Source organism: Leucoraja erinacea, chromosome 10, assembly GCF_028641065.1.
Source record: "Leucoraja erinacea ecotype New England chromosome 10, Leri_hhj_1, whole genome shotgun sequence".
NCBI lineage: Eukaryota > Metazoa > Chordata > Chondrichthyes > Rajiformes > Rajidae > Leucoraja > Leucoraja erinaceus.
The window spans coordinates 18,745,600-18,771,566 of NC_073386.1; the positions used below are offsets into that span (position 1 = coordinate 18,745,600).

Consider the following 25,967-nt stretch of genomic DNA (forward strand, 5'->3'; position numbering starts at 1 on the left):
AAGCAAAGTCAATGCATAAGTATACAACCGATAGAACGTGCAATCTAACTTGAACCTAATTATAAAAATTATAGGAAGGATGTCAACAAAATAGAGAGAGTACAGAGGAGATTTACTAGAATGTTGCCTGGGTTTCAGCAACTAAGTTACAGAGAAAGGTTGAACAAGTTAGGGCTTTATTCTTTGGAGCGCAGAAGGTTAAGGGGGGACTTGATAGAGGTTTTTAAAATGATGAGAGGGATAGACAGAGTTGACGTGGAAAAGCTTTTCCCACTGAGAGTAGGGAAGATTCAAACAAGGGGACATGACTTGAGAATTAAGGGACTGAAGTTTAGGGGTAACATGAGGGGGAACTTCTTTACTCAGAGAGTGGTGGCTGTGTGGAATGAGTTTCCAGTGAAGGTGGTGGAGGCAGGTTCGTTTTTATCATTTAAAAATAAATTGGATAGTTATATGGACGGGAAGGGAATGGAAGGTTATGGTCTGAGCGCAGGTATATGGGACTAGGGGAGAATATGTGTTCGGCACGGACTAGAAGGGTCGAGATGGCCTGTTTCCGTGCTGTAAATTGTTATATGTTATATGTAACTTTGGTAGGAAAACGTGTTTCATTATAAGGGTAAGTATTGGAAAAATGGTGGTGTTCAGAGAGACCTGTATGTCCTATATCTGAATCATTGCAAGTTAACATGCATGTAATTAAGAACGCAAACTGTTTGTTATCCTTTATTACAAGAGGATTTCACTACAAGAGTAGAGCCATTCATTGTAATTATATAGGACCCTAATGGGGCGGTATCTGGAATACTGTGCACAGGTCTGACCTCCTGTCTAAAAAAGGATATATGTGTCATAGGAGTGCAGCGAAGCTTCACCATATTGATTCTTGGGATTGCGTCTCTGCTATATTCTCCTTGGTTTAGAAAACTGAATGATGAGCTCTTTGAAATATCTATAATTGACAGGTTGGATGATGGAGTGTCTAGAACGAGAGGACAAAATCCCCAAATACCACATGAGATGGGAATGCATTTCTTCACCTAGAGAACAACAAATTTCTCTGAATTTCGAGAGGGATCTGCTCAGTTACTGAGTATTCAAGATAGAGTTTGATAGATTTTTGAATGACGAGGGAATCATTCCATATGAGGTTAGCAAAGGAAAAGTTCAGTCTAGTTTATTGTCGCGTGTACAGAGGTACAGTGAAAAGCTTTTGTTGCTTGCTAACAAGTCAGCAGAAAGACAATGCATGATTATAATCGATCCATAGTGTATAGATATATAATAAGGGAATAATGTTTAGTGCAAAGTTTAGTTGCAAGTGCAAAAGAACAACCATGATCGTTTTGAATGACCGAGCAAGAACAAGGATAGAAGAATGTCATATCATTTGTTTGGTTCTTGGTTTGCATCTAAAGTTTTGTAACTCGACGGGCCAGGATGTTGTAATGAGCGGAGTGCTGGAAGAACTCAGCAGATCATGCAGCATCTCTGGAGGGAAATGGACCACAGCGTTTCAGATCGGGACCCTTCTTCAGACTGATACTGTTATAATTTTCCAGTTAAGCAAAGCTTAATGTGCAGCATTTTACACTGAAGGTTTTGAGAGTTCGAGCCAATGGGATTAAAAATGTTTTAATAGAAAGTCCTTGTTATTTACAAACTGTACAAAAATTAAAAACTTTTGGGTAAATATTTTTAGTATAATATCCAAAGTAACCAACACACAACTGGAACCAAATTCAAAATTAATAATACTCGGAATATTAGAATTAAATCAAACACTTAGAATAACACAAAGAAACTTTATCGATTACAGTTTAATAACAGGATAAAAATTAATCCTAAAATTTTGGAAAGGCCCTACGGCCCCCACAATCAAAATGTGGATTATAGAAATGACGGAGACCTTAAACGTGGAAAGAATCAGATTTTCCCTGTTGGACAAACAGGAATATTCGTTGGAACATGGTCTCCTTTTATTGTACTTTGGACTAGCAACCGGACTAAAGATTGGATGAAATGCAGCTCCAAACGATTTTCGAATGCACTGAAAAACAAATTTTTCCATTCTTCTTCAATTCCTTTCAAAGCAGCTTCCTTTTTTTTTTTTATTTTAGCTTTCTTTTTCCTTCTCTCTCTGATTTCATCTATCCCTTTGTCCTATCTAGTTTAAAAAAAAAACGTGAAAAATGCAAAAGGAATTGGCGGACAATGTATAACTGACAATATTATCAATTTAAAAATGTAAGACAGTAATGATGTAATAGATTATGTACCTATCTCCAATAATAAAAAATTAAACACAAGAAAGTCCTTGTTATTTGCAAGAATAAAATTATTAACATGCATTTATTATTGACAATGTCTATGATTGTGTCCCTTCATTATAACATATGTCACTGTATTTGTTATGATTTTCAGCTCCAAAGATTTTCCAGCACTGAAAAATGATACATTCCTCAAAGCAGCTTGGGGTGAGGTGACTGATTATGTCCCAGTTTGGTGTATGAGGCAGGCGGGAAGGTATCTCCCAGGTAAGCAACAGGTCCATAATTCTAAGTCAGATCCGTGGTATGGAAATCTCCTCTTGAGTAAATTGTGATCAGCCCTGTTACATGTGTGAGACATTAGACTCTTAAAATATATCCAATCCATGACCATGACCATTCCAAAGATGTACAGGTTTGTAGGTTAATTGGCTTGGTAAATGTAAAAATTGTCCCTAGTGGGTGTTGGATAGTGTGAATGTGCGGGGATCACTGGTCGGCGCGTATCCGATGGGCTGAAGGGCCTGTTTCCGTGCTGTATCTCTAAAGTAAAAAAACTAAACCTGGTGCAAAGTTTTTGAAAATGCTTATTGCCCCAGCTCAATAACTTTTTAGAAACACTTGTTATGTAATTGTGAATGTGAGGATAGGGCATGTAACAAACAGGATAACTCTCAAAGGTAGACAAAAAATCCTGGAGAAACTCAGCGGGTGGCAGCATCTATGAAGAGAAAGAATAGGTGATGTTTCGGGTCGAGAACCTTCTCAGACTTCCTGAATTCAGTATCCCTTCCAAATGATGCAGTCAAGTGAGTACTTTTTGCAGACAACTCCTTAAAAAAAAAAAATCGGAAGTGTGAGCCAAGCTGCTTTTCTGAATCATTTTGTAATATCTTCCATAATGACTTCAGCAGACTTGTGACAGAAGATATTTATCCACTCTTTTTCAATTCATTTTTTTTGGTACCGGGAAGTCTTTGCCAGGACTAGTATTTATTGCCTTTCTCTGTTGCCCTTGAGAATAAGGTGAGTGCATTACTTTCTTTAGCTGACACTGCTTTGTTGGATGGAGGGTGGTGTTGAAAGAACGGTGTTATATTTTTCTGGTCATGGTTGTGTGATTTGATGGGGAACCTGTAGGTGGTAGCGTTCCTATAAACATGTTGCCCTTGTTTTTCTTCAAAGCTTGCAGATTACAGGTGCTGCTTTTGGATTAGCCCAGGTGGGTAACTCCAGGGCATTTTGAAGACATTACCTAATACAGATGTGTGTAATGATGGTGGATGGGCAGCCTCTCCAGTGCACTGTTTTGCTTTGGATGGTGTTGGGTTTTTTGAATGTTGCAACTGCACTCATTCAACGAAGCATGTTCCATCATAAGTCTGATTTGCCTTGTACATGATGGAAAGATCATAAGACATGAGCATTCAGTCCATGGTCTGGTCGGGGGGGGGGGAGGGGGGGGGGGGGGGGGGGGGGGGGGTGCAGAGGAACAACTCCAGGCGTGTTTGGAGTCTGTAGACTGGGCAATGTTCAGGGACTCGGCAACAGACCTGAATGAATACGCCACAGTCGTTACAGACTTCATAAAGAAACGTGTGGAGGACTGCATTTTAAAAAAAAACTGTTTCCTAACCAGAAGCCTTGGTTGAACTGTGAGATCCGCACTCTGTTGAAGTACAGATCCTGGGAATTCAGATCTGGAGATACAGAAGTCTACAAGAAGTCCAGATATGACCATGGTAAGCCCATCAAAAAGGCCAAAAGGGACCTGCTCCAAGCTGGAGGATGAGACGGATGTTCGGCAACTGTGGCAGGGCTTGAATGCCAGCACCTCCTACAAGGCGAAATCAGGAGGCAGCTCAATTGTCAGTGAAGCATCACTCCCTGACAAGCTCAATGCGTTTTTCACACGCTTTGATAGGGGGAACAATGATGTGCATTCCCGAGCCCCATTTGCCGTGATGGCAATACAGTCACAGAGGCCGACGTCAGAATATCCTTCGTGGGGGGGGGGGGGGGGGGGGGGGGGTGAACCCTCGGAAAGCGCCTAGACCTGATGGTATACCCGGTCGTGTTCTAAAAACTTGTGTGGACCAACTGGCTGGAGTTTTTACGGACATTTTCAACATCTCACTTCTGAGGTTTGAGGTTCCCACCTGCTTTAAAAGGGCATCAATAATACCGGTGCCCAAGAAGAGCAAGGTGACGTGCCTCAATGACTATCGACCAGTGGCACTAACGTCTGTGGTGATGAATTGCTTTCAGAGGTTGATTATGGCGCATATCAACTCCTACCTTGACAAAAACCTGGACCCACTGCAGTTCGCTTACGGCCACAACAGATCAACGGTGGATGCGATCTCACTGGCTCTCCACTCCGCTCTGGACCACTTGGACAACAAAAACTCATATGTAAGGCTGTTATTCATTGACTACAGCTCAGCGTTTAATACCATCATCCCCTGCAAGCTGGTTACCAAGCTCTCAGATCTGGGTCTCTGCGCAACCCTCTGCAATTGGATCCTCGACTTCCTTATCCACAGACCACAGTCTGTCCGTATTGGTGGGAATGTGTCATCCTCGATAACAATCAGCACGGGAGCACCTCAATTCAGTGTACTCAGGCCCCTGCTTTACTCTATACTCATGACTGCGTAGCCGGACATAGTGTGAATTCCATCATCAAGTTCGCCGACGACACCACTGTTGTGGGACGAATCACTGATGGTGACGAGTCAGAGTATAGAAGTGAGATCGACCGATTGACCAAATGGTGCCAGCATAACAACCTGGCTCTCAACACCAGCAAAACCAAGGAACTGATTGTGGATTTTGGAAGGGGTAGGATAGGGACCCACAATCCCGTTTATATCAACGGACGATGGTGGAAAGGGTCAAGAACTTCAAATTCCTGGGCGTGCATATTTCCAAGGATCTTTCCTGGTCCCAGCATACTGATGCAATTATAAAGAAAGCACATCAGCACCTCTACGTCCTGAGAACATTATGGAGAGTCAGTATGTCAAAGAGGACTCCCTAGAATGTCTACACGTGCACAGTAGAGAGCATGCTGACTGGTTGCATCGTGGTTTGGTTTGGCAACTTGAGCGTCCAGGAGCGGAAAAGAATGCAGAAAGTTGTGACCACTGCCCAGTCCATCATCGGCTCTAACCTCCCCACCATCGAAGGGATCTATTGCAGTCGCTGCCTCAAAAAGGCTGCCAACATCATCAAGGACCCACACCATCCTGGCCACACACTCATCTCTCTCTGCTGCCATCAGGTAGAAGGTACAGGAGCCTGAAATCTGGTACATCCAGGAACAGCTTCTTCCCCACAGCCATCAGGCTATTAAACACGCCATAAAACAAACTGAACTATAACAGCCTGTTGCACTTTATCTGTTTATTTATGTGTATATATATATATATATATATATATATAATATATATAATATATATATATATAATCTATGCTATGTAGACACACTGAACTGTTCCGTATTTATGCTTACAATACTCTGTTGTACTGCAGCAAGCAAGAATTTCATTGTTCTATCTGGGACACATGACAATAAACTCTCTTGACGATAGTCTAAAGGTACATAATTTTATGCCCTCTGAACATCAAGACTTGGACCACTAGGCTTTGTTGTGTTAAGAGGTAGATCATTTGCTCTGGATGCCCAGTTCCTGACAACTTGTAGCAACAGTATCCATGTGGCTGATCAGATGAGTTGCTTTTTAATGATCCAGAAATGTTACTTGTTACATATCAACCTACAGCTGAATGTTGTCTGGATCTTGCTACGTGCAAGCATGGACTACTTTATTTTCTGAGGAGTTTGAAGTGGGATTGAACATATTGTAATCATCAGCAAACCTCTCCACTTCCAACTGTATGACAGAAGAAAGGTCATTGACAAAGTAGCTGAAGGTGGATGTAGTTGAGGCTCGATCCTGAACAACCTCTCCTCTCCACTGAGCTGACTAATTCCCTGCATCCAGAATCTTTTTTTGGTTACATGGTATGACTCCAGCTATTGCAGTAATTCCTCGATACCAATTGACTTCAGTTTTACCTGGGCACCTAGATGGCATAATATTGCCTTGATCTTCCTTTGGGAATTCTGCTGTTTGGGCTTTGTTTGACAAGGTTGTGCCATGCCATCTTTTTGAGGATGGGGCTGTTCTTGGAGCATCTTCCCTCCTTTTGAGCTGTTCTGGTTTTCCCTGCCATTCATGGCTAGATGTTACAGGACTGTAGAGCTTTATTGTGATCTATTTGTTTTGGCATTGCTTATCCCTGCATGTTGCATACTATGCAATTACCATGCATGGAGTCCTGTCGTGTGGCTTAGCTGGTTGGCACCTTGTTTTCAGGTTTGCCTTAAATTTCCTTTTGTGCTGCTCATTGAATAGACTTGTCCTCTGCAATGGAGTTGTGAGAAAAAACTCATCACCATCATCTCAAGGGCAATTAGAGGTGAGCAAAATTGCTGGCCTTTCCAGTGTCACTCAAATCCCCAAATTTAATGATTCTGTACCTGTCATGGAGCTAGTTTGACAACAATGCCTTTCACGATTTGGCGTATCAACACACTGGTGCTACCCTGTCACTTTTCGTGATGGATGTTGAAGACCTATCATGCATGCAGCATTCTGCCATTGCCACTTGCAGTGTTGTTACTCAATGTGGAGTAGTGCAGAATCATTAATGGATGAAGAACAGTAAATGGTAAACACAACGTTTCCTTCGCTCATGGTTGATACTACCAGACCTCACGGGGTCTAGATTCAATGTTGAGGGCACAGACAGCTATTCTCCAACACCTATAGATCACTTGTCCACTCCTGCTGGAGGATCTGGCTTTCTGATGGGATAGGGTGTCCCCAGTGATTCTGATAGAGCACTCTGGCACATTATATAGCTGCAGATAACTATGTCAGACTGAAGTATGACTTGGCTTTCTAATGGCCCTTCCATAAGCTAGGGTACTGTTCGATTCATCTCTATCCCAATCAGGACAATCCACTTTGTCTAAGGAAGTGGAGTGCCACAATTTGGTGTAATTCTGAGAAATCTATTCTTTACTCTATATCTTCCCCTTTGCCCATCTATTGTACTTTAGTTTGAACTGATTGTATTTCTGTATGGTATATCTGATCTGTCAGGATAGTATGTAAAACAAAGCTTTTTGTTGTACCTCGGTAAACGGGCCAAGAATAAACCTAAACCTGTGGGATAGCTCTCCTGATTCGATTGAAGTTAGTGAGGAGTGCTTTGCAAGTCAGCCAGGCTGGGAATAACTCGCCTACGCCTGAATAATACTACTAGATTGATTCTATGGGACCAATTTTTTTTTTTTTTTTTTTTTTTTTTTTTTTGTTTAAACATAGTGGTTACAGTACATCTGAGTGGCTTGCCCAGAGACCAGTTAAAAAGCGATCACATTCCTAAGAGTCTGGAGTCATTGATAGGTTGGACCAAGTAAAGATGGTAAATATATTCCCCTGAAGAGCTAGGCAAAACAAATGTGTTTTTCATTGCTAAAATTAGTCACGCGATCTTCATTGCAATGATTATTTGTTAAAAGAGAAACCAAATCCCATTTTTTGAAGGTGCTGGGAAAAGGCATATAGTTTGTTGAGTAATAATGCTATTTTGTCAGCAGAATACAACAACACTTTAAATACAATATTCTTACTTATTTTCTGGTTCACTTTGTCCATATCTTTACTAATCTCGAGATGTAACTCACTTTGATGTCCCTGTTATTAATGAGCTAAATTTATATTCTCCTTGTTCGTTCATACACTGTTGCTTTTGACATATTTTGGGGTTGTTGTTTCCTTGTAATCCTAGCCATCTGTTTTGTGATAGCCCTTTACCCTAGCACCAAGCAGGATCTGCACCCTTTCAGATTTTCATTTGTCACTGTCAAGGATTTGCTAGTTGTCCTAATTAGCCTAATCATAGAACATACTTTTGATTCAGCTCTTCAGCTTTACGCAGTCTGTCTTGTTGTGCATTGCCTTCCCTGAGCTAACCACAAGGTGGAATGCAGGAATACACAGCATTCTCCTAACAACACAATATCAATTTGGGACTGTCCATGAAGGGAGTAGCAAACAAAGCCACTCACAATTTATTTAATTTCCCCACTGCTCGGCTATCTATATAATTAAAAGTCTCATCTTGGCCACTTCTTGTCTGCGCTGTATATTGATTTTAGAAAAAACGCTACCATATATCGCTATGATTTTTGGCCATCTTACTCACAGTCCTCCTCTACTGAGCAGGCCCCGAGGATTTTTCCCATCAATGACAAATAAAAAAGTTATGTGTGTGGAAAAGCAATGGAAGTGAAATGAAAATGCATTGAGCTTTTGGCCGGCCCTGTGCGTGAGAGCGCAATGGCAATGGAAGTGAAATGAAAATGCAATTGGCTGTTTGGCCTGCCCTGTGCTTGAGAGTGCAATGGCAATGGAAGTAAAATGAAAATGCAATCGGCTGTTTGGCCTGCCCTGTACTTGAGAGTGCAATGGCAATGGAAATGAAATGAAAATGCAATGAGCTGTTCGGCCTGCCCTGTGCCTGAAACTGCAATGGCAATGTAAATGAAATGAAAATGCAATGAGCTGTTCGGCCTGCCCTGTGCTTGAAAGTAAAATGGAAAGGAAATGAAATGAGTTGTTTGGCCTGCCTGAAACTCTAATTCAGCCACCAAGGCCTTATTAGCCGAGAAACCAGTCCCTTTTGCGCAAAAATTCCCGTATTAGCCCAGGAGTGCATTTTGGCCTGAAAGGCCTGCCAGGCCAGGAAATGTCCAGAAAAAGTGCCTTTCACTGAGATTTCACACTGATTTTTTTCTAAAAGAGCCCCTTCAGCCCATCAGGCCTGTACTAGCCCAGGAGAAATCCCTTTGGCCCATCAGTAAGTATTCTCCCTGCAAGTATTAAACCTCACCCCAGTATTTTTCTCCCTCTCTTCATTGTCTCCCTGTGAGATCCAGGCCAGGATAGACTTTCCTCCTTCATTGCTCTGATCTGCATAAAAAGATGAAAAATGTCTAAAATTGATTCTCCACCCTCCCCCCCCTTTCTCTCTCACAGAGTCTCTCACCCTGTTTTGGGCAGAATTTCTGGCAGTTTCTGAGCTGCCAGCGCACCAGGCCTGAGTGACTGAGCTGCCAGCTCAAGAATCCATTTGGCCTACAATGCCCATACTAGCCCTCTGGAAACCTGTCCGTTTGGCCCACAACACCCATACTAGCACTCCAGAAAGCCCCCCCACTGGCCACCAATATTGGAATTGGTAGAGAGGTAGAATATTGCATTGGGTCCCGCTTAGTCTGGTAGCTATTAAAATTGAGAATTGTAATGTTAAGCCACAAGAGATTTGTCTTGCTTCCTGGTGACTGAATCAATGTGTACTACAGTGGATTCCACTACACCAGACGCTGCTTCAGTAGATAAGCTCATTTCTGTCCCTTCTCACAGAATTCCGAGAGACCCGAGCGACGCAGGATTTCTTCACAACCTGCCGCACTCCAACAATCTGCTGTGAGTTGACATTGCAGGTGAGTTAGTGAAACACAGAGAACATTGTACATTCGAAGAAATTGGAGACTTTACACTCTGGTGATGCAGCAAAGAGGATATTGGATTGAAAAGTAAAAATCCTTCACCACTGTTATTTTATGTTGAATGCAAAGACACATCTTCCAGCTACCAAATGTATGAGTTGAAAAAACAAATCATTGCAACTGACATTTAAACTAAGTTTAAAGATAATCCCTGAATATTTTCTTTCACTACTGTACTTGCCTCTTGGAGATTTGTCCAGATGGCTTTGTAAAACCTTTGAGTTAAGGTTGTGAATTCAAGTCCCACTGCAGAGTTTCATAAATTCCAAGCTGACTTTATATGTGCAAGTTGTCATTTTAAAACCAACTAATTCTTATGAGTGTGCATTCACGTCTACTTGTTTCTGTTCTAAAAACTGTTTACAGAGGAGGGAGTACACGTGAGATGATTATTCTACCTTGCGTCTTGTGACTTATTCCTAGTTTAGTTTAGCAATTTTCTGACTGCAGGGCAGATTTGAACAGGTAAATATTGTACGGAGATATATCATTTAAACAGGTCAGTATATCTTTACTCTTTAGTAAATTTAGTGTCAGAATTATGCAGCAAGTAAACGGGTCCCTTGGCCCAACTATTCCATGGCAACTGTGGAGCCTTCCTCCGCTAGTCCCATCTAGCCCATAGGTCTCTAAATCTTTCATATCCATGAACTCGCACAAATATATTTTAATTGTTGTAATTGTACCCACCTCTACCACTTCCTCTGGCAGCTCATTACATATACCCCACTTCCAACGTCCCTCGGGTCTCCTTTAAATCTTTCCTCGCCCACTTTAAAACATAGAAAAATAGAAAATAGGTGCAGGAGTATGCCATTCGGCCCTTCGAGCCTGCACCGCCATTCAATATGATCATGGCTGATCATCCAACTCAGTATCCTGTACCTGCCTTCTCTCCATACCCCCTGGTCCCTTCAACCACAAGGGCCACATCTAACTCCCTCTTAAATATAGCCAATGACTCTGCTCTCTAATTTTAGATTTCCCCCTACTCAACTATGCTCTCTAGTTTTAGATTCCCCCTACTCAAGGAGAAAGACTGTAACTATCCAATTTATCTATGTCCCTCGTGATTTTATAAACCTCTACAAGATTGGCCCAATACTCCAGGGAAAATAGTCCCAGTTTATCCAGTCTTTCTCGTGATTCAAATCCTCCAGGCCCAGCAACATTCTTGCTAATCTTTTCTGCACTGCCTCAAGCTTAATCACATCACTTCCTATAGTACAGCGACCAGAACTGCACACAATATTCCAGGTGCGGTCTCACCAATGTCTTGTTTAGTTGTAACACAATGTCTCTGTATTCATTGCTCCAAGAGATGAAGGCAAGCATACCATTTGTCTTCAGCATTTTGTCTACGTCTGTCGCAATTTTCTGGAGACTCTGTAATTGTTCCCCTAGATGTCTCTGCTCTACAACATTCTTGAGGCCCAGTCATCTACTGGATATCCCACCCTGGTTAATCTTGTCAAAATGCATAATTTTACACCTATCAGGGTTAAATTCCATCTGCCATTCCTTTGCCCACTCTCCCAGTTGATCTTGATCCTATTGTAATTATAGAACATAGAACAGTACAGCACAGGAACGGGCCCTTCAGCCAACAATGTTTGTGCCTGTTATAATGCCACGTTAAACATATCTCCTCTGCCTGTACGTGATCTATATCCCTCTTCCCTGCACTTCCAAGCGCCTATCTAAAAGCCTCTTAAATGCCACAATTGTAGGTGCCTCCACCACCACCCCAGGCAAAGCGTTTCAGGCCTCTGCCACTGTGTGTGTGTGTGTGTTTTAAAAAAAAACAAAAAAAAAACTGACCCAGTACAAGCAAAACTGACCATTAATCTTTCCCCTTCTCACCTTATAGGTCGGCCTTAGAAACATAGAAATTAGGTGCAGGAGTAGGCCATTCGGCCCTTCGAGCCTGCAACGCCATTTAATATGATCATGGCTGATCATCCAACTCAGTATCCCGTACCTGCCTTCTCTCCATACCCTCTGATCCCCCCGGCCACAAGGGCCACATCTAACTCCCTCGTAAAATATAGCCAATGAACTGGCCTCAACTACCCTCTGTGGCAGAGAGTTCCAGAGATTCACCTCTCTCTGTGTGAAAAAAGTTCTCCTCATCTCGGTTTTAAAGGATTTCCCCCTTATCCTTAAGCTGTGACCCCTTGTCCTGGACTTCCCCAACATCGGGAACAATCTTCCTGCATCTAGTGTTGGACTTTTCCACCCTATCTATGCCTTGCATGATTTTATATACGATAGAGGTATATAATATTTTATATATGGTAGAGGATAGAGACTTCATAAAGTCCCTTAGCCCTCCGATGTTCCAGAGAAAACAATCCAAGTTTATCCAACCTCTCCTCATTGCTGAAACTCTCTAATCGAGGCAGCATTCTGGCAAACATCCTCTGCACCCTCTCCAAATCCTCCACATCCTTCTTGTAATGGGGCGAACTGCAAGCAACACTCCAGATTGCAGCCTAACCAAAGTCTTGCAGACCTGCTTCATGACATCCTGAGTCTTGTACTCAATGCCCTTAACAATGAAGGCAAGCATACCATATGCTTTATTTACCACCCTATCTACTTGTGATGCCATGTTCAAGGAGCTATGAACTTGGGATCTCCAAGATTTCCTCTGCAGTGTCATCAGCAAACCTTCTCACCAACCCATCTATATTTAATCCAAGTCACATATACATCACAAACAGCAGAGGTCCCAACACAGGTCTCTGCAGAACTCCACTGATCACAGATTTCCAGCTAGAATATCTGTCCTCTACTGCAACCCTCTCTGTTTACATGAATAAGCCATTTCTGAATCAATACGACCAAGTCACCATGAATCCGTGCTTCTTAATCTTCTGGATCAGTCTGCATTGAGGGATATTACTAAAAGCCTTACTAAAATCCATGCATGAAATCCATGCATACAACATCCATCACCCTACCTTTCTAATTTCCTTCAAAAAAACCCGAATCAAGTTAATAAGACATGACCTGCCGCGTATACAGGCGTCCTGGCTATCCCTAATCAGCCAATTCTCTTCTAAATGGGCGTAGATCCTACCTCAAATAATTCTCTCCAATAATTTCCCTACCATTGTTATGAGGCTCACCAGCCTATTGTACCTTGGATTCTCTCTACTTCCTTTCTTAAACAAAGGAATACCATTGGCCATTCTTCAGTCTTCCAGGACCCCACTTGTGGATAGAGAAGAAACTAAGATCCTCCTCAAGGCACCTCCAATCTCCTCTTGCTTCCCTCAATAACCTGGGTTATATCCCATCAGGTCCTGGGAACATCCATCTTAATGCTCTTCAAGAGCCTCAGAACCATCTCTAAGGTAGAGATCGAGGACTTTTTTCACTATTCACGTCACCACCAAATTTAGTATCATCTACAAAGATCCTAGATTCACTGTTATGGAATAATGTTACATTCATGTGCGTGCCCTTTTAAATTTGGATTTTGAGCAGCTTTAAACTATCTGTAATCAGAGTTTCTTTCTTATTTATTTTTAGCCTCTCAGACGATTCCCATTAGATGCTGCTATTATTTTCTCTGACATCCTCGTGATTCCTCAGGTAAGTTGCAGCATGTGTCTAATCTCTTGATAAAATATGAATTGTCACCATGTCCCATGGATACATTTGTTGAAAGTGACCATGAACTGAGGTTTTCATGCGTTGTTACCATGTGAAAGGTCTGCTTCTGCCACAGTTTAGATGCCATCCAACAAAACCATTGTAGGCTGTTATCACAGTTCATATCACAACAAAGGATCTCATCTATGTGTGATTTATTTTCTGGCTACCTATAATCAAGTACATTTGCATGGGGGGAGATTTTACATGTTGGCAATAAGAGTTTATTTCTTTCAATCCTCTTGTCTTCATATCTTCATAACAAGAAGATTTCAGTATAGGAGTAAAGAGGTTCTTCTGCAGTTGTATGGGACTCTGGTGAGACCACACCTGGAGTATTGTGTACAGTTTTGGTCTCCTCATTTGAGGAAGGACATCCTTGTGATTGAGGCAGTGCAGCGTAGGTTCACGAGATTGATCCCTGGGATGGCGGGACTGTCATATGTGGAAAGATTGAAAAGACTAGGCTTGTATTCACTGGAGTTTAGAAGGATGAGAGGGGATCTTATAGAAACATATAAAATTATAAATGGACTGGACAAGCTAGATGCAGGAAAAATGGTCCCAATGTTGGGCGAGTCCAGAACCAGGGGCCACAGTCTTAGAATAAAGGGGAAGCCATTTAAGACTGAGCTGAGAAACTTTTTCACCCAGAGATATTTGAATTTGTGGAATTCCCTGCCACAGAGGGCAGTGGAGGCCAAGTCACTGGATGGATTTAAGAGAGAGTTAGATAGAACTCTTGGGGCTAGTGGAATCAAGGGATATGGGGAGAAGGCAGGCATGGGTTATTGATTGGGGACGATCAGCCATGATCACAATGAATGGTGGTGCTGGCTCGAAGGGGCGAATGGCCTCCTCCTGCACCTATTTTCTATGTAATAGTTCTATGTAAAGTGTTCACTCTGCTATTGTGCGTGTTATACTGTACCATCACTCTTGCAGCAAATGTTTAGAATCTGATTATTTAGCAAACATTTGTTTTCCTGTTGACAAGAATGAGTGACCACCATTATAAGTTGCTATTGAAGTGAGACTTCAGACCATTTATAAATATGTCCAGATATTATGTCATTTGATTCAAGTGTCTGACTGTCAAGCATCATGATAAGTTTTAAGTCGTACAATAATCTATATTACAAAAACTCTTCTCTTGTTTGTGTGTATGTATAGGTGTGTGTCATCTGGGCACAATCTGGTTAATTTCTATTTTCTTCCAAACGCTAGGCCACAGCCTTCCCATTTTCACACATTCTACTCACATTTTTCCCGTTGAGGCGATAAAAATCTTCCCATCCCTTTCCCACCTATATTTCCGAACTTTTTAATCACTTAAAGTTTTAAAAACAGCCCGAAAACTCACCCATTTCGGGGAAAAAAAACCCAGAGTAACGTCACAATGCACTCGCAGGGCAGGACGGGACACTCCGGGAGGGAGGGACACTCCAGCTCTTGCATTGGCAGTGGCTGCCAGTGGTGGGGAGGGTCGTGCTGGAGCTGGAGTGAGGGCCGAGCCCGGGGCCGAAAAAGAAGCCGCCGCTGGAACCAAGGACGAGCCTGGGTCTGTGGTCGGGGACAAGCCTGAAGATGACGTCGTAGCCTGCACTATAGCCCAGGCGGCAGCCGAGCTGACGGGTGGAGGAGGGAGATACCCCTTTCCCTATTTACCCTCACTCCCTCTCTCTCTACCCCCTCCCTCTCTATCCTCCCTCCCACTCTACCCCTCCCACCCTCTCCCTCTCTACCCTCCCTCCCCTGAACTCTACCCCCCCCCCTCCCTCTACCCCCCCCTCCCTCTCTACCCCCCTCCCTCCCTGCCCCTCTCCCTTTCTACCCCCCTCCACCTCCCGCTACCCTCTCTACTCCCCCTCCCTATCTACCCCCCTCTCCCTCACCCTCTCTGCCCCCCTCCCCCTCTCTACCACCCCCCTGCTGGGGGATGAGGAGACATGAGCCGTGCCTGTGCAGGTGGGGGCTATGGTGCACTATTGCGTTGGGGGTACGGCTTGCGTTGGGGGAACGGGTGAATGGTGGAATCGGGTTGGGGGAGCAGACCCAACGAGTCTGCACTCGGTCTAGTAAATACTAAAATACATTTCTGCAGTTTGCTTTTAATCACTAAAAACTGATATGAATTTTTAAATTTCATTTTTAAATATAGTCATGTGTGGCTGGGCCTTATCCATTGCCATATCAAACATTTGTGACAACAGCAAAATAGAATTGAAACTTTTACTTTTAAAATATTTTTCCCCTTATTTTAAATGTTAAGGCATTAGGGATGGAGGTCACAATGGTTCCAGGAAAAGGTCCAACGTTTCCAGAGCCACTGAATGAGCCTGCAGATCTTCAGAAATTGCATGAAAACGTGGATGTAACTCGGGAACTGGCTTACGTGTTTCAGGCTATAACACTGACCCGCCACAAGCTGAAGGGAGAAGTCCCCCTTATTGGATTCTCAGGAGCCCCGGTATGCTGAAAAATTATTGTGATCAAACTAAATGAGTTACAGATAAGCCATCACAGTGAAGAGCACAAGCACTAAACAACCTAGAGTAGTTTTAATATTATACACATAGTTTTGATATATACACACACATACAGACATACATATACCAACATACACATGCACACACATGCGCTTGCAGGCACAATTTTACTTGAGTAATGTGGCAGCTCGACTTCACAAATTCATTGCTCTTTCATTGCCTTTATAAATATTGCCCTCATTTTCTGCATTATGTTTAAACATGGGACCAACCAGTTATAGTTCCCACAATGTACAAGTGGATAGCTACTTAATGCATTTTTGTTCAACCTTTTGAATAGGTATTCAATGAGCAATGATGAAAATTAAACTAACTGTGTAATTGAAAACACGAGTTTGCAGATGTTGGGATCTGGAACAAACAAAAAAACTGCTAGGCATAATCAGTGGGTCAAACGTCACTTATAATAGCAAAGGGATGATTAACACTCCTAATCCTGTTGCAGGGTCTCGACTTAAAATCCCAGCAACTTTTTTATTTTTAGTGTTTCAGGCAGTAATATTTTTTTTCCCTTTTCACTAACAAAGTTTTTTTTTATTTCCTCCTCATAGTGGACTTTGATGGCTTACATGATAGAAGGAGGTGGTTCAAATACAATGTCGAAAGCAAAACGATGGCTATATCAATATCCTTCAGCCAGTCATAAACTTCTGAAAATTCTCACAAATGTGATCATTGACTATCTGGTGGGACAAGTAAAAGCAGGAGCTCAGGTAATTGGAAGTTCTAAGTTTTTAATCAAATCACATAGGATCAACATTTTTATTTCCTGTAACAATCCTGTTTTTATAATGGGAATTAATAGCATCTTCAAATAGGACGTTGGTATTCCTTGCATCCAAACTGAAAGGGGATCCAGTCAGGGGATGTGGGGAGAAGGCAGGAACGGGGTACTGATTGTGGATGATCAGCCATGATCACATTGAATGGCGGTGCTGGCTTGAAGGGCCGAATGGCCCACTTCTGCACCTATGGACTATTGTCTATTGAAGGTTAGGAACAATCTGGCCTAACTGTAGTTAACTATTTTAAACTTCATCCTGGCAGGACTGGCAATATCACAAAACACCCCTGGATGGCAGCACTTTCACATGCTCTTGAATTCTGTGGACACTTTAAGCAGTTAAGTTCAAGAAGCATTGGTGCACTTGAGAGGATTTAGATAGTCCAAGATTATGTGACAATCGACCCTGAAAACTGAAACAATTTCAGTCTCCATTTGAGAGGCAAGGTTATATTAAGCTCCAATGTAATTGTCATAGTTCCTTCATAATCCTCAATGAACAAATAATTTTATTTTATTGCTTATAATTTGAACCACAACATTATTAGACATCTATGTTTAACACTTTGAGCTGTGGTCATTTACTGAGACCATGTTCCGTCCAAATAACCATCTTCCTTAAGAACTTGAGATCACAGTTTGAACTCCAAAGCAGCCCCATTTAGAACATGAGAGAAAAGTCCCGAGTGCATTTAGTAAATCATTTTCAAGGAACGGTATGTTTCTTGGAAGAGAAAATGGTAATGTTATCCTGCCAACAATGATCTAGCTTCTACATTTAATTTAATAGATTTTAGGTTGCGGGTATTGTTTTATGAAGTAGATGTGATGCTATGGAGATGATTCAAATAGCGAGAGAGATCTTTGCATAGCTGCATGCAGATTGCCAAAGGGACAGGTTTGGCAACTGTTATTATATTTTTTTATCATTATCCATCTGTGAGCGTGATTAGATGTATTTTGCATCTTTTTGGCTGTGGCTACATTGTCATGAGTCCTATAGGCAAATAAATTGATGAACATAACACTCTCCTTACCTGGGTTTCATGGAACCCTTGTCAATCCATTAGTTGGCCTCTGGTGATCAATCAAAATGGGAATGAGATTTAGAAAAACTATCACCTGCTTCATTGTCACCAAGTGACTTTTTATTTTTCAGTGTAGATTATTTTCAAAGCGTTTTATAGGTGAAAATTTGCCTTGCCACTTCTTTATAAAACACTGGTTTAGTCACAACTGGAATTTCGTTCCATGCTGCACTTTGGCAAAGATATGAAGGCTTTGGAGAATCTGCAAAAAGGATTTTGGAAAATGATTCCAAAGATGAGGGATTTTAGTTATGTGGATGGATTGGAGAAGGTACAGAAGGCATTACAAGGTGTCTAATTGAAGGTATCAAGGTAATGAAGAGATAAGAGTTACTGGAGAGAAGTCCCTCCCAGTGGTAGGCGCAAGCCTGAAGTAGGGTCCCAACCTGAAACATCACCTATCCATGTTAACCTGAGATGCTGCCTGACCCGCCAAGTTACACCAACACTGTGTCTTTTTTGTCCCCAGTGGTAGAGGGTTCAACATTAGGGGATGTGGGTAAAAGCATGAAGAATACATGTTTATGTCACTATTTGTTGGTGCTGGAACAGCTGGAGACTATTCAACTGCAGCATTCAAAAGGTAGCTGCAGAGGTATCTGAGAGGAAGAAATTGTTAGGGGGGCATATAGGGCTGGGGAAATGAGATTAAGTGAAAGTGCTGCCTTACAGCGCCAGAGACCTGGGTTCGATCCTGACTACGGATGCTGTCTGTACGGAATTTGTACGTTCTCCCTGTGACCACGTGGGTTTTCTGAGTGCTCCGATTTCCACCCACTCTCTAAAGACGTGTAGGTTTATGATTGTAAATTGTCCCTAGTGTGTGTAGGATGATGCTAGGGATTGCTGGTCGGCATGGACTCGGTAGGCCAAAGGTGCAAGGGTTTCCTTGCACTGCATTTTAATCTGAATATCATAAAAAATATTTTGCAAGCACAGGTTCACAATTGTATAGTCACAATTGTATTTGTACATGAGCAGATCAATTATTCTATGCAATAGCTTCATAAACACACCTGTCTCAAGATTATCTTTGAGTCTGCACCAAGAGCTTTTAAGACCTAGCAGATCTGTTTGATTTCTGGTCAGTGTATTTAGTTGCTAACGGTTGTGCTGTTGTAGTGGTGCTGCAGATGCTGCCCATTACCTTCATACAGGGCCAGATTTACTTATGAGCTTCACAAGCTTAAGCTTAGGGCCTCGAGATCTAGGGGGGCCTCGGCAGGGCCGGATTTACCTATAGGCTTCATAGGCTGAAGCCTAGGGCCTCAAAATCTAGGGGGCCTCCGGCCAAGGTGTTTTTTCCCCCAGAGTAAAAAAAATCCAGAGAAAAAAAAAATTGGAGCGCTATCAGCGTTTCCACTTTGACGGAAATTACCCTGAAATTCTGGTTCCGGCCGCTGGAAGTTTCGAGGGAAAAAATTGCGACCATCTACGCCTGCGCAGTTGGGGGAAGCCGGCGGTGTAGTAGCGACGCAAAATGGCGCTGTTTCTCGGCGCGTGCGCAGTGGGCCCGGGCGGGTTCAGATCTCCATTTGCACTCCACACAATCACCTTGATGCCTCGTGTCTACCAAAGATCCTAGGTGTCTACTCCAGGTAAGTAGTGGAATATTGCGTTGCGGGAGTGCCTGTTTCTCTTGGCTGGGTGGGGGGGCTGTGGTGTCTGCGGTGCGGAGTCAGAGCCTCGCTGCGTGGGAGGGAGAGGGGGGGGGATGTGAGAGGGGGAAAGGGGGTTTAAGATAGAGGGGAAGGGGGGGAGAGGGGAGAGAGAGATGGGGACGGAGAGAGTGGTGTAGGGAGGGGGAAGGAAGAGGGGGGAGAGGGAAAGGGGGGTAATCTTTAGTGAGATTGCAAAATTAAGGTAGGTTTTAAAGCGATTATATTTTCTCATCGATATGAATAGTATCAAACAATTTGAACTGCTTTCTTTTTCTTGATAACAATACAGAAAAATATGTATTCCATAGTTTGCGACTTTCATTTTGCATCATTTTTAATGTGCACACACTAACACAGTTGAACAGCAACAGGCAATCAACTCAACACACAATCAACTCAACACACAAAACATTTTCTAAAAAAGGTTTTATTTACTGCAAAAACTTACAGTATTTTATTTGCTGTGTTTGCATGCTCCTTTATAACATTTTACATAGCATTTTACAGTACAACTTAATTATTAAAACAAGGACGCTTCAATTCTTGATTTAAAAAAATGTATACAACAATGACCCCAATCATCCCATTCCAACCACTCATTACTCTTGACTAAACCAAAATGATTTCTGAAATATCGGTCATAAATTTGGTGCAAAAATGCTCCAAAATAAGGCTCAGAATGCACCAGAGCGCATCTAAAACCCCAGAGCTTCCAGGGCCCTTAAGCGGGCCCTGGACCCCGGCCGCAAGGGTCTTTGAGCTTCGCGCTTGTGATATGCGCTGCTTGCACTTATTTAGCATAACATTTTTGTAATCCTGCCATGCCACCTCCTTTTTTGAAAAGCTTCATACGGGCCTGGTGTATAATATTTTTGACACTGTCATAGGCCTTTCTTACATATGCTGTGACAATGCACTGTAGTCTGCATTGTACTGCATTGTAAACAACACCAGTAATTTTCCTTGCCCTCCATTTCAGAATAATAGTGTTTTAAGCCGATAACTCGACACTGGCATTAGCAATAAATAAAAAGCGCAGTTTTCCAGCCCTTATCTCATTGGCCATGCTCGGCTGCACATCGGTGTCAATCTGGTGGACTCTTCCATCTTCTTCTCGTCGTGTGGGTGGAGGTTTGGGAGGGGCATCAAAAGTGCAAGAGCCTAGGGCCTCTGTTCATCTAAATCCGGCCCTGCCTTCAAGGTAGAGAAAGAATTAACAATTAGCCCTGACTTTTGTATCAATTTCCGACTCTTTATTCATGCAGGAAAGTACATATCTATGAACCTCCAGATAATATCAAACCTGGGCTTGATTGTGCCACATGCTAAAAGTATAAGAGGCAGGATGAGAAATGGCCCATTTGCTTCCTGAGCCTTCCATACCATTCATCGTGATCATCGTGATCATGGCCCATTGAAAACAGAATGCAAAATCTGTAGTTATTTAAAGTGTGATTTTTGAATATAGATTTGTGAAGGCTAGTGACCTTATAATTATGAACATATTGTTGCTGTGCCTGTCACAAAAGATAACCAGAATCAGAGTGCCTGTCTTTGCCTTGAAATGCCTCCTTTGCTTTTGCAGGCGCTGCAAGTGTTTGAATCTCATGCTGGCCACTTGGGATATGAGCAGTTCAGTGAGTTTTCACTCCCATACCTCAGAGAGATTGCCCAACAAGTGAAAGAAAAGTTGAAGGCCTCAGGAATAATTCAAGTGCCAATGGTAAGACTCTCATCTTTCATGGAGTATCTGTGGAAGATGTTTATTTGGCATTCTGTTCTTTTTATCCTGATATTTATTAAAGGCTCTTTCTACCCTTAAACACTTTGCTGTATTTACTTTGAACTTTGTTTTTAAAATACTTTTATATTAGATATATATCAGACAAAGCTTCAATGTGATTTTATGCTCTCATTTCTTTCCCCTGTATATTTTGTTTTTGGAAGTTTCTTCAGTCATTCTATACTATTAGGCACCTGAAAACTTACTATCATTGTTTGGGCATTTAGAGCTTGGATTTGACAATTGACCTTTGGTACATCATAGATTATAATGGCCTGTAGTATTTGATCATTAATTCAACATGCTGTAAGGCACTTTGTACACAACATAAATCACGGCCTTGAAGTCAACATTGGTATTAACTAACCCCCCCCCCCCCCCCCCCCCCTGAAGCCTATTTGGAACAAAAGATGGGAATGCAAATAGAACAGTTACACATCTACATTATGGTTACCTTTCTTACTTATAATTGTAACCGTTCAGAAGCAAACATTTTAAACCACTTTGCTGGATGCACTATTAAAATAAAAGGTCCAGTTCTGAATGCATAAATCTGCTCTTGCTTTTTGCCTGGACAGCTGCTTTTTATTTCATTTATATTTATAAAACACTATTAGTTAATCCCATGAGACAATACAGAGTAATCTATCTTCTTGATTTGAAATTCCTCAGTAGTCGGCTTTTTTCCCCCCTTCTATCATATCTTTACATATACATAAGGTGACCCCTGCACCCTTTAAAAGAGTTTGGAGTTCCTCATTTAAATGAGAGCACCGGCACAGCACTCAAACAATATCAGAATCTCATCTGCACAGATGCGCTGTCACAGAAAAAAACAGCTGACACACCACTTCATTGAATTAAAAGTAAGTTTTTTATTTTAAGTGAGGAATGGAATAATATCTTGTGCAATAGAAAATAGGATTACATTTTTATCCTAACATTAAATTCATATTTGAAAGACTTAATGAACAGATCTGCAGAGCTGTAAATTCTCTGGATTGATGTGTGATTGGAGCACTGGGCAAGCCTGCAGACTCGGCAGGATTTCATGACAGGAAGGGAATTTTTTAAATGGCATCATGGAGACTTGAGACAGCAGGAAAAAAATCTTGACTCAAATTTATTTTTATTAATATCCTTATTATGCATTACTACTTTTTAAGTCCAAAAATGTAAGTTTTAATTTCTCCCTTGCTATTTGTGAGGAAAGTTTCATAATTTCTCTTATTCTTACCTTTTATTTATGTGTTTTAGCTTATCCTTTTCATATCTACACAGAAAAATCAGAAAATTGGTTAAAGAAAATACAACTAAGAAATGTAAACTGAGAGACATTTATCTTATTCCAACTTTTGCTTTCTTTCCTGCTTCACAGTCAAAGTGAGAAAATGGGACTTTTGACCTAAGCTAGTCCCACTTGCTTACTTTTGGCCCATATCCCTGTAAGCATTTGCTATTTAGGTACCAGTCCAAATGCCTTTTAAACGTTATACCCACCTCTACCACTTCCTCTTGCAGCTCGTCCATATACCATACCTACCACTCTCTGACTGGGGAAAAGAAAAATCTCACCAGATCACCTTTATATTTACCCCACACATCTTAAGCCTCTAGTTTTAGACTCTCCTATCCTGAAACAGTGTGACCATTCACTTTATCTATGCCCCTCATAATTTGTTTTAACATAGCTCAATAAGTTTATCCTTCAGTTTATTTTGCTTCAGCCTATCCAATCTCTGCTTATAACACAAATGCTCCAGTCCTGTAGTATCCTTGTGAATCTTTTCTGCATGTTTCCCAGCTTATTGACATCTTTCCGATAGCTTGGTGACCAGAACTGCACATTTTACTCCAAGTATGGTCTTGTTCCCCATGTGGTCTTGTTCCATTGCATCATTCCTCTTCAGAAAAGTTCCTGGCCCCAAACGTGGCAGTTTTGCAAGTGTGGAGAGGGGTGCATAAGTTGAAGCAAAGTTGATGAATGGTGAAAGAAGTCTGAAATGGGTAGAATATATGTTCTTCTTGTGTATACTTGGAGATATTTTGGCATTTTGTTTTGGACTTTTTCATAGTTTTTCACTGCCTCGTGACTTTTTCTGCATTATCCACCAGCTATAACTTTCCAATGATCCAATTTGCTTGCAACAAACAGCACATTAATTCTGCATTGTGAAAGGATTCCAGTTTGTAATTGTAGGTTGTGGAATTACTACAGAAAAGTGCTGGTGTGTTCGAACAAAACAAGGTTAAATATTGGAGCTGGGAGGTCAAGTTGTAGTCCCCTACATTAGTTCATTGTTTAAGACTTCATTTGAACCTGTTGTTTCTTTCCTTGATTTTTTTCTTAATTTCTCTGTAATTTTATTTGTCACATTATACCCATTTTATCCCTTCTCATTTCAGAGGTTGATGGATCTGTTAATTTCCAGCTTTATTTCTGTCTATTCACCTTTCTTGATTTAGATGTGGCCCTTGTGGCTAAAGGGATCAGGGGATATGGAGAGAAGGCAGGTACAGGATACTGAGTTGGATGATCAGCCATGATCATATTGAATGGCGGTGCAATTGGAGGGCCAAATGGCCTACTCCTGCACCTATTTTCTATGTTTCTATGTCAATCAACTATTATTACAGCAAATAAGAACTCGGAGGTGGACATTTTGCTGTGGATGGAAGATGCTTGGAGTGCACATAAATCTTTTTTTTTAAACAAGTTTTTTTAACAAGTAATCTGCTGGTGATTCAGCTTTTAACAATGTATAAATGAATGGGCCGCGGAACCGCACTTTTTTTGGCTACTGTATGGGTTGATCGTTGGTCCGCGCAGACTCGATGGGCCGAAGGGCCTGTTGCCATGCTGCATCTCTAAAGTCTAAAAGGCTGTAGTCTAAAGACCAAAGTGGTGTAGGAAAGAACTGCAAATGCTGGTTTAAATCGAAGGTAGACATAGAATGCTGGAATAACTCGCTCTACAGGAAGGGTCTCGACCTGAAACGTTGCTACCTGCTAATGTAACCCCACTTTTTAAAAAGGGAGGGAGAGAGAAAACAGCGAATTACAGACCAGTTAGTCTAACGTCGGTAGTGGGGAAACTGCTAGAATCAGTTATTAAAGATGGGATAGCAGCACATTTGGAAAGTGGTGAAATCATTGGACAAAGTCAGCATGGATTTATGAAAGGTAAATCATGTCTGACGAATCTTATAGAATTTTTCGAGGATGTAACTAGTAGAGTGGATAAAGGAGAACCAGTGGATGTGTTATATCTGGACTTTCAGAAGGCATTCGACAAGGTCCCACATAAGAGATTAGTATACAAACTTAAAGCACACGGTATTGGGGGTTCAGTATTGATGTGGATAGAGAACTGGTTGGCAGACAGGAAGCAAAGAGTAGGAGTGAACGGGTCCTTTTCACAATGGCAGGCAGTGACTAGTGGGGTACCGCAAGGCTCAGTTCTGGGACCCCAGCTATTTACAATATATATTAATGATTTGGACGAGGGAATTGAATGCAACATCTCCAAGTTTGCGGATGACACGAAGCTGGGGGGCAGTGTTAGCTGTGAGGAGGATGCTAGGAGGCTGCAAGGTGACTTGGATAGGCTGGGTGAGTGGGCAAATGCATGGCAGATGCAGTATAATGTGGGTGGATAAATGTGAGGTTATCCACTTTGGTGGCAAAAACAGGAAAGTAGATTATTATCTGAATGGTGGCCGATTAGGAAAGGGGGAGATGCAACGAGACCTGGGTGTCATGGTACACTAGTCATTAAAAGTAGGCATGCAGGTGCAGCAGGCAGTGAAGAAGGCAAATGGTATGTTAGCATTCATAGCAAAAGGATTTGAGTATAGGAGCAGGGAGGTTCTATTGCAGTTGTACAGGGTCTTGGTGAGACTACACCTGGAGTATTGCGTACAGTTTTGGTCTCCTAATCTGAGGAAAGACATTCTTGCCATAGAGGGAGTACAGAGAAGGTTCACCAGACTGATTCCTGGGATGTCAGGACTTTCATATGAAGAAAGACTGGATAGACTCGGTTTGTACTCGCTAGAATTTACAAGATTGAGTGGGGATCTTATAGGAAACGTACAAAATTCTTAAGGGGTTGGACAGGCTAGATGCAGGAAGATTGTTCCCGATGTTGGGGAAGTCCAGAACAAGGGGTCATAATTTAAGGATAAGGGGGAAATCTTTTAGGACCGAGATGAGGAAAACTTTTTTCACACAGAGAGTGGTGAATCTCTGGAATTCTCTGCCGCAGAAGGTAGTTGAGGCCAGTTCATTGGATATATTTAAGAGGGAGTTAGATGTGGCCCTTGTGGCTAAAGGGATCAGGGGGTATGGAGAGAAGGCAGAAACAGGATACTGAGTTGGATGATCAGCCATGATCAAATTGAATGGCGGTGCAGGCTCGAAGGGCCGAATGGCCTACTCCTGCACCTATTTTCTATGTTTCTATGTCACCAGTTGGCTTCCTTCCAGAGATGCTGTCTGTCCCGTTGAGTTACTCCA

The 25,967-nt window shown here is 42.0% G+C and overlaps 1 protein-coding gene across 1 annotated transcript in view; it reads left to right on the plus strand.

Moving 5' to 3' along the window:
- urod (uroporphyrinogen decarboxylase) overlaps positions 1–25,967 on the plus strand; it is a 52,552-nt gene that overhangs the window by 6,935 nt on the left and 19,650 nt on the right. The window contains exons 2-7 of the mRNA XM_055641631.1: positions 2,425–2,537; positions 9,776–9,855; positions 13,462–13,524; positions 15,857–16,054; positions 16,685–16,846; positions 21,252–21,389. Of these exons, the coding sequence (XP_055497606.1) occupies positions 2,425–2,537; positions 9,776–9,855; positions 13,462–13,524; positions 15,857–16,054; positions 16,685–16,846; positions 21,252–21,389 (754 nt within the window). The remainder of the gene's footprint in view (positions 1–2,424; positions 2,538–9,775; positions 9,856–13,461; positions 13,525–15,856; positions 16,055–16,684; positions 16,847–21,251; positions 21,390–25,967) is intronic.